This window comes from Delphinus delphis, chromosome 4 (assembly GCF_949987515.2).
Source record: "Delphinus delphis chromosome 4, mDelDel1.2, whole genome shotgun sequence".
Taxonomy (NCBI): Eukaryota; Metazoa; Chordata; class Mammalia; order Artiodactyla; family Delphinidae; genus Delphinus; species Delphinus delphis.
This window is the reverse complement of record NC_082686.1, coordinates 125,667,632-125,682,187: the sequence shown is the minus strand read 5'-3', so window position 1 is coordinate 125,682,187 and position 14,556 is coordinate 125,667,632. Positions and strand designations below refer to the sequence as shown.

Below are 14,556 nucleotides of genomic sequence, written 5' to 3'. Positions count from 1 at the left end.
CTCACTGTATGTTTGTAATTAATTCAATAAATCGTATGATTCAAGCATCTGAATTTGATTGTTGAAACTAGCCATTCTTTTACCTCTGGGATAATCAGCCTGGCAGTATACCTGGAGGCCAGCAATGCTTCAGAGTAATTTCCTACTTTAAAAATAATTCATATTTGCAGAGTGCTCTATGGTTTACAAAATGCTTTAGAGTCAAAAAGTGCTTTCATATTCATTACCACATGTATCATTTAAACTCTTAATTAAAACATCTTTCTTAATTGATTCAATTAAATTATGATCAGCTTTGAACTTGACAAAGTCATTTAACTCCTCCAAGGCCAAAGACAACACTGTAAAATAAGTAAATAGATCTAGATCAACATAGACAAACCAAAAAAAAAAAAAAAATACAGATGTGTACAGGCAGTACTTTTTTAAAAATGTACTTTTAAAATTTGGAAATGGATAGGACCTGCGGGTGGAAGGGGAGAGGCAGCACATCTGAATGGGGGCCTCTGGAGTATGGAGTTCCGGAGTTTGGAAGTTGATAAATAATTCATATGGTCTTTGTGGAAACTTCTCCAGGTGACAAACCCAGATTGCACGCAAGCAGTCACTTTGGTTGTGGAAAGCTGTGTGGCTGACAGGGTATTGGTGCTCTGGCCGGGTGTCAGGCCTCAGCCCCTGATGTGGGAGAGCCAAGTTCAGGACTTTGGACCACCAGAGACCTCCCAGCCCCATGTAACATCAATCGGTGAGAGCTCTCCCAGAGATCTCTGTCTCAAAGCTAAGACCCAGCTCTACTCAACAGCCAGCAAGCTCCAGTGCTGGAGCTAACAGCCATAAAAGGGGAAAACAACAGTAACACAATAACAGCCATAAAAGGGGAAAACAACAGTAACACAATAACAGTAGGGGACTTTAACACCCCACTTTCACCAATGGACAGATCATCAAAAATGTAAATCAATAAGCAAACACAGGCTTTAAATGACACATTAAACAAGATGGACTTAATTGATATTTACAGAACATACCATCCGAAAACAACAGAATAACTTTCTTCTCAAGTGCTCATGGAACATTCTCCAGGATAGATCATATATTGGGTCACATATCAAGCCTTGATAAATTTAAGAAAACTGAAATCGTATTAAGTATCTCTTCCGACCACAATGCTATAAGACTAGATATCAATTACAGAGAAAAAAATTGTAAAAAATACAAACACATGGAAGCTAAACAATATACTACTAAATAACCAAGAGATCACTGAAGAAAGCAAAGAGGAGGGCTTCCCTGGTGGCACAGTGGTTGAGAGTCCGCCTGCCAATGTAGGGGACACGGGTTCGTGCCCTGGTCCGGGAAGATCCCACATGCCGTGGAGCGGCTGGATCCATGAGCCATGGCCGCTGAGCCTGCGCGTCTGGAGCCTGTGCTCCTCTGAGAGGCCACAACAGTGAGAGGCCCGCGTACCACAAAAAAATAATAATAAAATAAAGAAAGCAAAGAGGAAATTTAAAAAAAACCTAGAAACAAATGACAATGAAAACAGGATGACCCAAAACCTATGGGATGCAGCAAAAGCAGTTCTAAGAGGGACGTCTATAGCAATACAATCCTACCTCAAGAAACAAGAAAAATCTCAAAAAACCAACCTAACCTTACACCTAAAGCAATTAGAGAAAGAAGAACAAAGAAACCCCAAAGTTAGCAGAGGAAAGAAATCATAAAGATCAGATCAGAAATAAATGAAAAAGAAATGAAGGAAATGATACCAAAGATCAATAAAACCAAAAGCTGGTTCTTTGAGAAGATAAACAAAATTGGTAAACCATTAGCCAGATTCATCAGGAAAAAAAGGGAAAAGACTCAAATCAATAGACTTAGAAATGAAAAAGAAGTAACAACCGACACTGCAGAAATACAAAGGATCATGAGAGATTACTACAAGCAACTATATGCCAATCAAATGGACAACCTGGAAGAAATGGACAAATTCTTAGAAAAACAAAACCTTCTGAGACTGAACCAGGAAGAAATAGAAAATATAAACAGACCAATCACAAGCACTGAAATAGAAACTGTCATTAAAAATCTTCCAACAAACAAAAGCCCAGGACCAGATGGCTTCACAAGAAAATTCTGTCAAACATTTAAAGAAGAGCTAACACCTATCCTTCTCAAGCTCTTCCAAAATATAGCAGAGGGAGGAACACTCGCAAACTCATTTTATGAGGCCACCATCACCCAGATACCAAAACCAGACAAAGGTGTCACAAAAAGGGACTTCCCTGGTGGCACAGCGGTTAAGAATCTGCCTGCCAATGCAGGGGACACGGGTTCAAGCCTTGGTCCGAGGATGCCACATGCCGCGGGGGAACTAAGCCTGTGCACCACAACTACTGAAGCCCGTGCACCCAGAGCCCATGCTTCGCAACAAGAGAAGCCACCGCAGTGAGAAGCCTGTGCACAAAGAGTAACCCTGCTCGCCGCAACTAGAGGCAGCCCAAGAACAGTAACAAAGACCCACTGCAGCCAAAAATAAAATATAAATAAATTAATTTTTTAAAAAAAGACGTCACAAAAAAAGAAAACTACAGGCCAGTATTACTGATGAACACAGATGCAAAAATCCTCAACAAAATACTAGCAAACAGAATCCAACAGCACATTAAGAGGATCATACACCATTATCAAGTGGGGTTTATCCCAGGAATGCAAGGATTCTTCAATATACGCAAATCAATCAATGTGATACACGATATTAACAACTTGAAGGATAAAAACCATATGATCATTTCAATAGATGCAGAAAAAGCTTTTGACAAAATTCAACACCCATTTATAATAAAAACCCTCCAGAAAGTAGGCATAGAGGGAACGTACCTCAACATAACAAAGGCCATAAATGACAAACCCACAGCCAACATCCTTCTCAGTGGTGAAAAACTAAAACCATTTCTACTAAGATCAGGAGCAAGACAAGGTTGCCCACTCTCACTACTATTATTCAACATAGTTCTGGAAGTTTTAGCAACAGCAATCAGTGAAGAAAAAGAAATCAAAGGAATCCAGATCGGAAAAGAGGAGTAAAACTGTCACTGTTTGCAAATGACATGATACTATACACAGAGAATCCTAAAGATGCTACCAGAAAACTACTAGAGTTACTCAATGAATTTGGTAAAGTAGCAGGATACAAAATGAATGCACAGAAATCTCTTGCATTCCTATACACTAATGATGCAAAATCTGAAAGGGAAATTAAGGAAACACTCTCATTTACCATTGCAACAAAAAGAATAAGATATCTAGGAATAAACCTACCTAAGGAGACAAAAGACCTGTATGCAGAAAACTATATGATGCTGATGAAAGAAATTAAAGACGATACAAACATATGGAGAGATATACCATGTTCTTGGATTGAAAGAATCAACATTGAGAAAATGACTATACTACCCAAAGCAATCTACAGATTCAATGCAATCCCTATCAAACTACCAATGGCATTTTTCTCAGAACTAGAACAAAAAATTTCACAATTTGTATGGAAACACAAAAGACCCCGAATAGCCAAAGCAATCTTGAGAAAGAAAAATGGAGCTGGAGGAATCAGGCTCCCTGAATTCAGACTATACTACAAAGCTACAGTAATCAAGATAGTATGGTACTGGCACAAAAACAGATATATAAAACAATGGAACAGGATAGAAAGCCCAGAGATAAACCCACACACACATGGTCACCTTATCTTTGAGAACGGAGGCAAGAATATACAATGGAGAAAAGACAGCCTCTTCAATAAGTGGTGCTGGGAAAACTGGACAGCTACACGTAAAAGAATGAAATTAGAACACTCCCTAACACCATACACAAAAATAAACTCAAAATGGATTAAAGACCCAATGTAAGGCCAGACACTATAAAACTCTTAGAGGAAAACATAGGCAGAACACTCTATGACATAAATCACAGCAAGATCCTTTTTTGACCTACCTTTTTTGATAGGGAGCGTGGGAGGGAGCCGCAAGAGGGAGGGGATATGGGGATATATGTATACATATAGCTGATTCACTTTGTTATACAGCAGAAACGAACACAATATTGTAAAGCAATTATACTCCAATAAAGATGTTTAAAAAAAAGGTGTACATAATATATATTTTTTAATTTTAAGTTTTGGAAATAAAAACTAAGAAAACTAAAAAGAGTTCTTCCCACTTTCCTTGCTTTATTGATAGAGAAAGAATCTATGGGTGGGTTTTATAAACTTATGAGCTTTAGGTCTCTTTTTGGTGATGGAACTAACTCCTTTTCCATGTCGATGTTTCCCTGAGTTGCTGAATTTGACTGACTTTTTACTGCACCTGAGGATGGATCAAGGGAGGTCGTTTGGTGGGAAGGACAGCCTATAGATCACAGGACATAGAGCAATGATTTTAAGTGAGTCTACTAGAAACATTTCTAATTGTGTGGGGTAAAGTTATCTTTTTCATTTTGGTTTCAATGGATTGAATGACTTTTCACACTTACTATTGATTTGAAATTAGGTCAGAGAATGTTAACTAGATTCTTATGTAGATTGCTGGTTTGGGTTATAGCTCGAGAATTAGTACTAATGCATTTGTTTGATTATCATGATAATTATACTCTTTCTTCCCATTTTAGGAAATTATTCCAGAGACAAGAGCATAATAAATTATGTTTAAGTTGAAAAATAAACAAATTAGGAAATGGAAAATCTACAACTGTACTAAAGTACTCTTTTATCACTTCCTATTACTTTTATTACTTCTTATTACTGAGTTCACTTTTTTGGTTAGAATTTCAGAAATAAAATATCTAGCTTGAACTACAGTATTTGTAACACTGACTTGGAACAAGTTTTGTTATCGAGTGAGACTCATTTTGAAACTGCTTTGCCTTTCCTCAGGAAGGCAGTTGTTAACTTTGCTCACACTGCTTTTTACAATCACATTGTTTAAATTAAAAAAAATAAATGTTTCTATCATGAACAAGACAAACAGAAACATCTTTAATACAAAAGTGCTTTCTTTTTTAGTATGGTGGGGGGCAGGAGGAACGCTGCTGCTCATGAAATTAAAGCACACTCATTGTTAAAATTTTTGAAACAGAAAAAAAATTATTCCTCTCTGGAATCCCACTCTCAAAGATTACCATGTTGCGACTTTACTTATTTTGAAGAGGTCTTCTCTTAACCAGTTCTCCTCTTTGACAGCAGCCTTAACAGAAGATTTAATTCAATTCAGAAAGTAACAAATAGCTAACAATTATGGAGCATTTATGACATCATGCTAAACACCTGACAGGTATTCACTTATTTAAACCTTATGACAATCCTATAAAGTCAGCCACTATTATCATCATCCTCATTTTACAGATTGACTACAGAATAAAAATACTCCGCTTGAAAATAACTTGCTCTAGTAAATAAGAACCAGGATTCTAATCCAGGCAGTCTGGCCTCAGATCCCTGGCTCTTAACCCATTGCCCTACACTCTCTCTCCTCCAATCTCATTTTCATAAGTAAACTGAAATTTAAGAGATGTTAGGTAATTTGCCCAAGGTCATGGAGCTACAGAGTGGTAGAACTGGAATTCAACCCAGACTGTAACTCCCATTGCTGGAGCTCTTAACTACTTTGCTATATAATCCAATCCATTCACACCACCAACCACTGGGTGCTTCTCTCCTAACTCTGCCCACTGACCCCCACAAACACCTACCAAGCAACGAAATCTCTAACAAATCCCTACAACAGAATCAAACATGCCCCTGCCAATTCTAAAGCTCCATGTTTCTAAATATGAACCTATATAATTAATAATTTCATATTTCCTTTAAGGGTTAAAGAAAAGAGAAGCAATAAGAGATGAAAAGAGAATGAATTGCTAATTTAAAAAACCCAATAATCTAAAGTTCCAAGGAATAAATGCTATTAAAAGAAAATATGAAGGACTTCCCTGGTGGTCCAGTGGTTAAGGCTCTGCACTTCCACTGCAGGGTGCACAGGTTCGATCCCTGGTCAAGGAACTAAGATCCTGCATGCTGTGAGGCACAGCCAAAAAAATTTTTAAAAAAAGAAAAGAAAAGAAAATATGAAAGAACTAAATCTCCAAGGAAAAGCTATTAATCAACTCAAATATTTATTGAATTCCTACTGTGTAACTCTTACTAGGTACCGGAAACAAAGTTTAGTAAGACACAGTCCTGCCTTCCAGGTACCCATGATCTAAGGGGCTTACTGACTAGTCAGCAACACACTATACAGTAGCATCTCCATATCCTCTTAAAACTCACCAACCAGTTGGACAAATACTGTTGTCAGGGAATTAACAGTCAAGTGGGAGAATTCAACTGCCAAAAATAAAAACATTTGGCATACCAATAGCATGACTGAAACTGACTTTATCTTTTCAAAAGCAACATCCTAATACCTGTCCAAAATAGAACTAGAATCAACCTGATATCCAACATACTTAAATTTTATTATTACAAACCCAGATTTCAGGAGTGTTCTTATTCAGCTAAAAGAAAGAGCTAATATTTTCTACCTCTTGACTCACTTCCTTTGAATGACTGTGTTACCACATCTAGTTCCTCTGCCTCAATTTTTAGTTCGCTTTTTTCCTAGTTACATGACTCCACAGCTCACTTCCCACCAGCTATCTCTGCATTCCTGTCAGCCTCTATCTTTAGTGTCAACATAAAGACCAGATTTAAGCAGCTCTCAGGGATAGTTCCTTTCACTGGATGACAACATACATTCCACACCTACCTGCCTGAGGCACAGGGAACACTGCTGGCAGGGACTGATTATTCTTCTATATCTTTTTGTTTTGTATCTACGTTAAAAAATACAACTTAGGCAGTCACATACACTGCTCAAGTGAGTGAGTGAAAGATGATGAGAATGTTAATTATAAAGAAGATAACAAAGATAAAACATTTACTATGTGTCAGATACTGTTCTAAGCAGTTTACCTTATTTAATCATCACTACAACACTACAAATTAAAACACTACAAATTAAAAAACGGAGGTATTTGTAGTGGCTAAGTAATTTGATCCATATCACATAGCTAGTCAAGTTCCCAGAGCAGTCCACTGAAAATCATTTAACCCATCACGTAGCTGAACCACAGAATAACAGTTCACTTCAGGTGAAAAAGAAAGAAGACAAGGAGTGGCAGATGTTAGAATCAACAGAGGAAAAAAAGAGAGAGAGAGAATGAAAGAAAACAAAGGAGAAAAGAGAAACAAGGAGAACTCCATTCCCTGTTCAGTCTATAAATCCTCTACCTCATTTCAAAAGTCATCCTAAGACTATTCCAAGGACTTCGGGGACCAATTTGAAGAAGAGATCTGAATAGCAATGGACTCAGTCCTTTAAAGGTTCTACTTCCACTCCATCTCAAAAAGATCCAGACTATTCTAGAAAAATCTAATCAACCAGTTTCCTACTAAAGAGGGTAACACAGGGTGAGAAATCTCATAGGGATTAGATTTGCTATGCCCTCAAAAAGCTACGGTATAGAAAACAGCCTGGCTCTCTCAAGTTCTACAATGATTCTAGGCCCTTCCACAAGAGCTACAGTATGAAAAAGCATGGCTGAGGACCACATTAAGCTTTGGTCAGCAACAATTCTGGCCCTTCTATTTCTCACTTAATGTCATTAAGCAAATCGCTTGCACCCAGAAAGAAAAACCAGTAAATCCTTTGCATGGCACCTAGAGTATAGGCGTACACACACACACATCACACGTACAGATACAGTTAATTCTTCTTTTCTAGCTTCACATAAATGAGAAATAGGAAATATATACACTTTCTAGTGTAGAGGACAGTAAGACAGTAGCCCAGAAAGGACTACAAAGGTTTTGAGGAGCAATCTTCTTCTCTAAAAACTCTGCTATCCACCATCAAACATAAGGCCATTATGCTGCCTGCATCTGCCTCACAAGATGCGGTGTTGCTCCAGGACCTTGCTTCAGACATACATCATGGGAGACTTACAGAGGAATACCCAAGCCCCAACTCTCCTACCCTTTCCCCAAGTTCAGAGGACTTGGCTTAAGTACCTACTGTTAAGGACTGAATGCTTGTGTCCCCCCAAAATTCATATATTGAAGTCCTAAGGAAATGTGATAGTCCTAGGAAGTGAGGTCTTTGGGAGGTAATTAGGTTTAGGTGAGGTTATGAGGGTGGAGTCACCATGATGGTATTTGTGTCCTTATAAGAAGAGGAATATAGATTAGAGCTTCCTGCTTCTGTCACCACATGAGGACACAGCAGCAAGGTGGCCATCTGTAAGCCAGGAAGAGGGCCTTCACCAAGAACTGAATCTGCTGGCACCTGGATCTCGGACTTCCCAGGTTCCAGAACTGACCATATGGAGGAAATGTCTGAGGAAATGGTGAAATGAAAGAGATAATTTGTGAACTTGGCTGAAAGGCTACACAATTGGTCTGAAAGTTTTTTCAAACTGTCACAAATCTAAAAAAAAAAAAAATTCCAATATATTCACTGGAAAAAATTTGCATGTAAGTGGAACCACGCAGTTCAAACCTGTGCTGTTCAAGGGTCGACTGTATAAAGAAAACTCCAGGTTCAGAGTGGATTGATGGCAGAAAACCAGAGTGAACAGTCTAGATGCAAGCCAAGCTCTCAAGATTAAAAAGTCAAGATGGAAGGAAAAACTCATCAGGTTTTTGGTGACCCTCAGCAGAATTCGTCCAAATGGAAGCCTGTCCAATAAGAAGAGCAAATCTACGGGTCTGTGAGGAACCATTACACCAGTTTCCATAGTGGCTGCACCATTTTATATTCACACCAACAATACCAAGGGTTCCAGTTTCTCCACATGTTTGTCAACACTTATTTTCTGGGTTTTGATAACAGCCATCCTAATGGTTATGATAACAGCCATCCTAATGGTTATGATATGAGATCTCATTGTGGTTTTGATTTGCATTTCTCTAATAATTAGTGATTTGAACATTTTTTCCTGTGCTTACTGGCCATTTGTACATCTTCTTTGGAGAACTGACTATTCAATTTTTTTGTCCATGTTTAAATCTAGTTGTTTATTTTTGTTGTTGTTAAACAGTAGGAGTTCTTTATATATTCTAGATGTTACCCCCAATTAGATATATGATTTGCAAATATTTTCTCCCATTCCATGGGTTTCCTCTTCACTCTCTTGATACGTTCTTTGAATGCACAAATGTTTTAAATTTTGATGTAGTCCAATTTATCTATTTTTTTTCTTTTTATACCTGTGTTTTTGGTGTTATTGCCAAGAAATCATTGCCAAATCCAAACTCATGAAGTTTTTCCCATATGTTTTCTCCTAAGTGTTTTTTTAGTATTAGCTCAGCTCTTATGTTTAGGTCTTTGATTCACTTTAAGTTAATCTTTTGTATATGGTGTAAGGTACGAGCTCAACTTCATTCTTTTGCATGTGAATATTCAATTTTCCTGGCACCATTTGCTGAAAAAATATGGAACACTTTACAAATTTCCATGTTATACTTGTGCAGAGGCCATGCTAATCTTCTCTATATCATTCCAATTTTAGTTTATGGGCTGCCAAAATGAGCATTAGATGTCTTTCAAAGTTAAAATTTTCTTTTGGATTTCTCAAAGAGCCCCTGAAAAATCACAATGATTTATACATTTATTTTACAAAAAGAGAGACGCCAGAAATATTTTAGGTTATTTTGATATACTTTATACTCCTGAACTAGCTCATCACTATGTAAGGAATTCATGAGAATTATCAAATGAAAAGATAATTTTGTACAGATTAAATGTTATTCATATAAAATTTTCTGAGATTGTACATCGTGCAAAATAAACTGACAGGATCAAGAGATTTGTTAATGCCTTCGTTGTCCATGATGTAATCTAAACCAAGGAAAAGTATTAATAAAACTCTTAAGAATGGAAAAGAAAAGAGATAAGACCATTATGCTTCTCTTCTGACTCATTAATGTTAACTTCAGGTTGAAATTTTCTATGGACATCTTGTACAATTTTTTAAAATATCACTATCAAAGTCATTACAGATACACCAATTACCAAGAAAAACAGTAAGATTCTACATAAAACACACAGCATTTAAATACATGTGCTCATCAGCACTCAAGACAGCACACACTCTCAAGAGCAACAACATTTATCACGTACTTATTGTACGTGAGACCTTATTAAACATCAAGCATAAAATAATGAGCAAGGTCCCCCACTTTCAAGTAATAGCTATGCACGTGCACCTGTATGTTTGTAAACACTTTGTAAGATTCCATTATTTTGTTATTGTATAACACTCCATTATTCAGGTCTTTTTAAAAACTTTTAAGAGATGTTTTTAGGCATGAATAAATTTTACTGTTTAAATTTACTTACTGCTAAAATGTCCGCTTCTACAGGCAGTAGGTTTAGGAATGCAAAGAGCTGGACAGTCAAGATGGTATAGACTTGCGTGGCCGACAGCATGAGCATCCCGATGGAGAGCAGCATCTCGCTGTAAAATCACCTGGAAGACAAGTAGATGAATAACAATAAGTTCTGGTGCATTGTCCTTGAAGATAAGTTATTTGATATATTAGTTCCTGATGTCCAAAAATATCTCTTAATTACAAACATGGATTAAGATTAAAATGAAACTTGTATTTCAAAAGCACAATTGTTTACACAGATTTGGACATTTAGGTAAATACCCAGTGTTAGTCAATACCTACATAACTCATGGTGACTAAGTTCTATATTTTAGCCACAAAATAAAGATCCTCCCACAGTTCTCAGTTTATAGTACAGCTTGTCTACCAACTCAATTATGGGACAAGCAAGATTTCAATCAAAATAATGATTAAAAATGCACAAGCACCTTTGATTTAAAATTTTTTAGAAAGAATTTTATAATTTGTAAATTTACTTTTTGTTTATTCTTGAATATTGTACCCACATTAGCGTACTTTTTTTAAATGGCCATTTATTATAAAGTAATACTTTTTGCCCTTTTCCTCCTAGCAATATATACATACCTTTCTGCCTCTCTACATCCCGATGGCCATAGTGCAGCTACCTCTCCCAACCTCACCCAATTCTCTACATGAATCCCTATCTATCTTACAGCAAAAAGGCACCATGAAAGAACTCAATGTTAACCAAGTAAGTAACAAAATTCTCATTGGTAAGCCTCAACCAATTGTCTAACATACTTCTTAAGTGGTGAGAATGAAGTTTACAAAGACAAGAGCCTTTATAATAAATTATTTCATTAAATACCACAAATTCATGTAATAGCAATTTTGATGATGATTGCTGTTGGTAAAGCTCTGGACTTAGAGACTACCAGAGAGACTCACAATGACTCTTTGACACACACTGAAAGAGAGATACCTTGAATAATTTTTGAACTACCATCTTACAAAGCCATTAATAACAGAGATGAAATAAAGGTGAAAATACGTTAAACATATAGATCTATCCCAGAGACAGAAAGTAAATTAGTGGTTGCCTGGGGATGGGAGTAAGAATCAGGCAGAGAGGGGGGACAAATAGAAATGGGAATGACCACTCATGGAAATGGGGTTTCTTTTCGGGATGATGAAAATGTTCTAAAATTAGATTGCGCCGATGATTGCACAACTCTACAAATAAACTAAAAATCACTGCACTTTTTACTTTAAATGGGTAAATTGATGGTGTATCATATCTCAATAAAGCTGTTTTTAAAATGCATAGATTTGTTGGTATTAGTTTCTTAAGTAAAATACATTTTATAATATAGCTCTGTTGAGAAAAGAGTTAACACAGCAGGTCTGAGACTGCTATCCTTAGAAAGGCCTGCTTACAAGGTTGGCCCTTTGCTGGCATCTGAGGACTTAAGATTTCAGGAGGGTTCCCATCATTCTCTGATAAGAACAGCTCATTGTGCCTGAATTCTGCAAACAATGTGGTTTATGTTGAATACCTACTTTCTTTCTGGGAGTCTGAAATTTTGGTATATGCTAGGTGGAGGGTGCCTACCTGAATAGCCCCCAATATAAACCCTGGGCACTGAATCTCTAATGAGCTCCCCTGGTAGACATTTCACATGTGTCATCATAACTCACTGCTGAGAAGTTAAGCGTATCCCCTGAGACTCCACTGAGAGAGACTCTTAAAAGCTCACACCCGGTTTTCTCTGGATTTTACCCCATGGGCCTTTTCCCTTTGCCAACTCTGCTTTGTATCCTTTCACTGTAATAAATCATAGTCATGAGTACAATCATATGCTGAGTCCTGTAAGTCCTTCTAGTGAATCACTGAACTTGGGGGTGGTCTTGGGGACCCCCATCATAACCACATTATACAATTTCTAGGCAGAAATCATACCATAAAAACATATAAATCCTTATAAAATAAGGTATAGTTGCTACTAAATTTTGCTAGAAAAAATAAATACACAGTATTTTGACCACTGACCTGTTTGGGAAACTTAACCTGAATAAGAACTATGACTTCCCTTGTAAAGTTTTGGAATTCCCAGCTAACTTTAGGGGAGCGAGATGAACTGAGAGTTTAGAGGTGAAATAACTCTTAAGGATAGGAATGATAATAAGCACAACAACTATAACTCACCACTTACTAACCAGACATTGCTCTAAGCATGTTATTGAATTTAAGTCTTCTAATCCTAACAACACCCTATAAGGTATCATTTCATAGTTGGGGAAAACTTAGGCCCTATTAGGGAACTTGTCCAAGATCAAATAATGAATAATAGCAGAGCCAGTATTCAAACCCAGGCAGTTGATGTCCAAAAGGTAGAGTAATGGATCTATGCTTCCACGGGTACTCAAGGGCTTCAAACCAGTGTTCATGGCACAGCAGCCACTGGAGTATTTACTTCTTTTGCTCTGTGCGTGCGTGCGTGCGTGCGTGCGTGCGTGTGTGTGTGTACTTAATAATATGCAGTGGGTTTTGGTTATACTTTTTATTGCCTTTTTTAAAATAACACATTCAGGACTTTTTAAAGTCTCTATTTACAAAACTAATTCTTGTTCATTGTAGAAAATGTGTGAAAAATTAAAATCACTCATAATCACCAAATAAAAGAATAACCAGTGTCCATATTTTGATGTATAATCTCCTATTCTTTTAGTTACGTGTAAATTCAAATATATATTTAGCAAAGTTGGGATACACTATAGATGTTTTGTTAACTATTCTCTTCACTTACTGTATTATGAATATTTTCCTAATTCATTACTATATTTGAAAAAATTAAAACTTTCAAACCCTGTACCATAACATTCCCTCAAGAACCTTTACAGACAGCAGTGAGACCCGCTAGGGCTTCCACCCCTTTCAAACACTACTTTTTTAAAAAATCTATCTCATATACTGGGTTCCCATATATGACTTTGATATACAAAATGAAAACTACTGGTCTAAAACAGGATGTATAATGACCACATGATATTTCGTATAAATGTTCTATAATGGATTTAATGGAATCCATATTGTTGGAGATTGAATTTGCTTCTTCTTATAAACTCTGCAGTAAATATTCTTATAGTTAAACCTTACAGGTACAGTAGTAGTATAACTGTGGTAAGGAATATGAGATCTAGTATTAGACAGACCTAAGTTTATATCTCAGCACTGCCACATGCTAACAGTGTGACTCTGAGGCAAAATTATTAAATTGCTTCATCTGTAAAAGGAGATTATTTAGGATTTAAAAGACAACTGTGGTGAATAAATACAAAAATGCATATAAGGACTTAACACAACAGTGAAATACAGGAGGAAAAGAGTTTGGGTGGTGATGCCAGTAGATGAGAGAGAAAATACAGAAGGAGAACTACAGTTAGTGGAAGTGAGAGCAATTTGGTAATTTTTTCACTTAATGTTTATAAAACATTCTAGTGGACATGTAAACAGTGATAAATAGAAGTCAGGAGCTCTACCCAAGGCATAAGAGAGATTTAGGAATCATCAACAAACAGGTGATAACTAAAGTGATCTTAATGTAAAAGTAAAAATTAAAAAGAGAAGATGGCTAAAGAAAACCGTCTAAATTTAGGTAGAAACAGAAAGCAGAGAAAAGAAAGAGAGAAAGACATTGATTTCACAAAAGACTAGAAAAAAAAAGAACTTTAAAATGAATGTGGGGGAAGGCAGGCAGTTAGTCAACAGAAGTAAATGTTGGAGAAGAGGCAAAAAGGTCTACAATTTTCACATTTTAAGAGTCTGTCCAGGGAATTCCCTCGCGGTCAGCGGTCAGGACTCCGTGCTTTCACTGCTGAGGGCCCGGGTTTGATCACTGGTCGGGGAACTAAGATCCCACACGCCGCACAGTGTGGCCAAAAAGAAAAATTGTTTAAAAAAAAAAAAGACTCTGTCCAAACTAAACAATTTAAGTTTCCAGTAATCAAACAGGTGCCCTTGCTCTTGCTCTGATCAGCTCACTGTTTCAAGAATGCACCCTGCTGTTGCCAGCACTAAATCTTTATTCGTGTATTATCCAGAAACTAAAATA

The 14,556-nt window shown here is 36.9% G+C and overlaps 1 protein-coding gene and 1 non-coding gene across 2 annotated transcripts in view; both read right to left on the bottom strand.

Moving 5' to 3' along the window:
- RNF13 (ring finger protein 13) overlaps positions 1-14,556 on the bottom strand; it is a 138,142-nt gene that overhangs the window by 96,652 nt on the left and 26,934 nt on the right. The window contains exon 2 of the mRNA XM_060011412.1: positions 10,431-10,560. Within this exon, the coding sequence (XP_059867395.1) occupies positions 10,431-10,544 (114 nt within the window). The 5' untranslated portion in view covers positions 10,545-10,560. The remainder of the gene's footprint in view (positions 1-10,430; positions 10,561-14,556) is intronic.
- LOC132425209 (U6 spliceosomal RNA) lies at positions 9,518-9,624 on the bottom strand. The gene has a single exon (XR_009519399.1). It is a non-coding gene; the product is annotated as a U6 spliceosomal RNA (small nuclear RNA).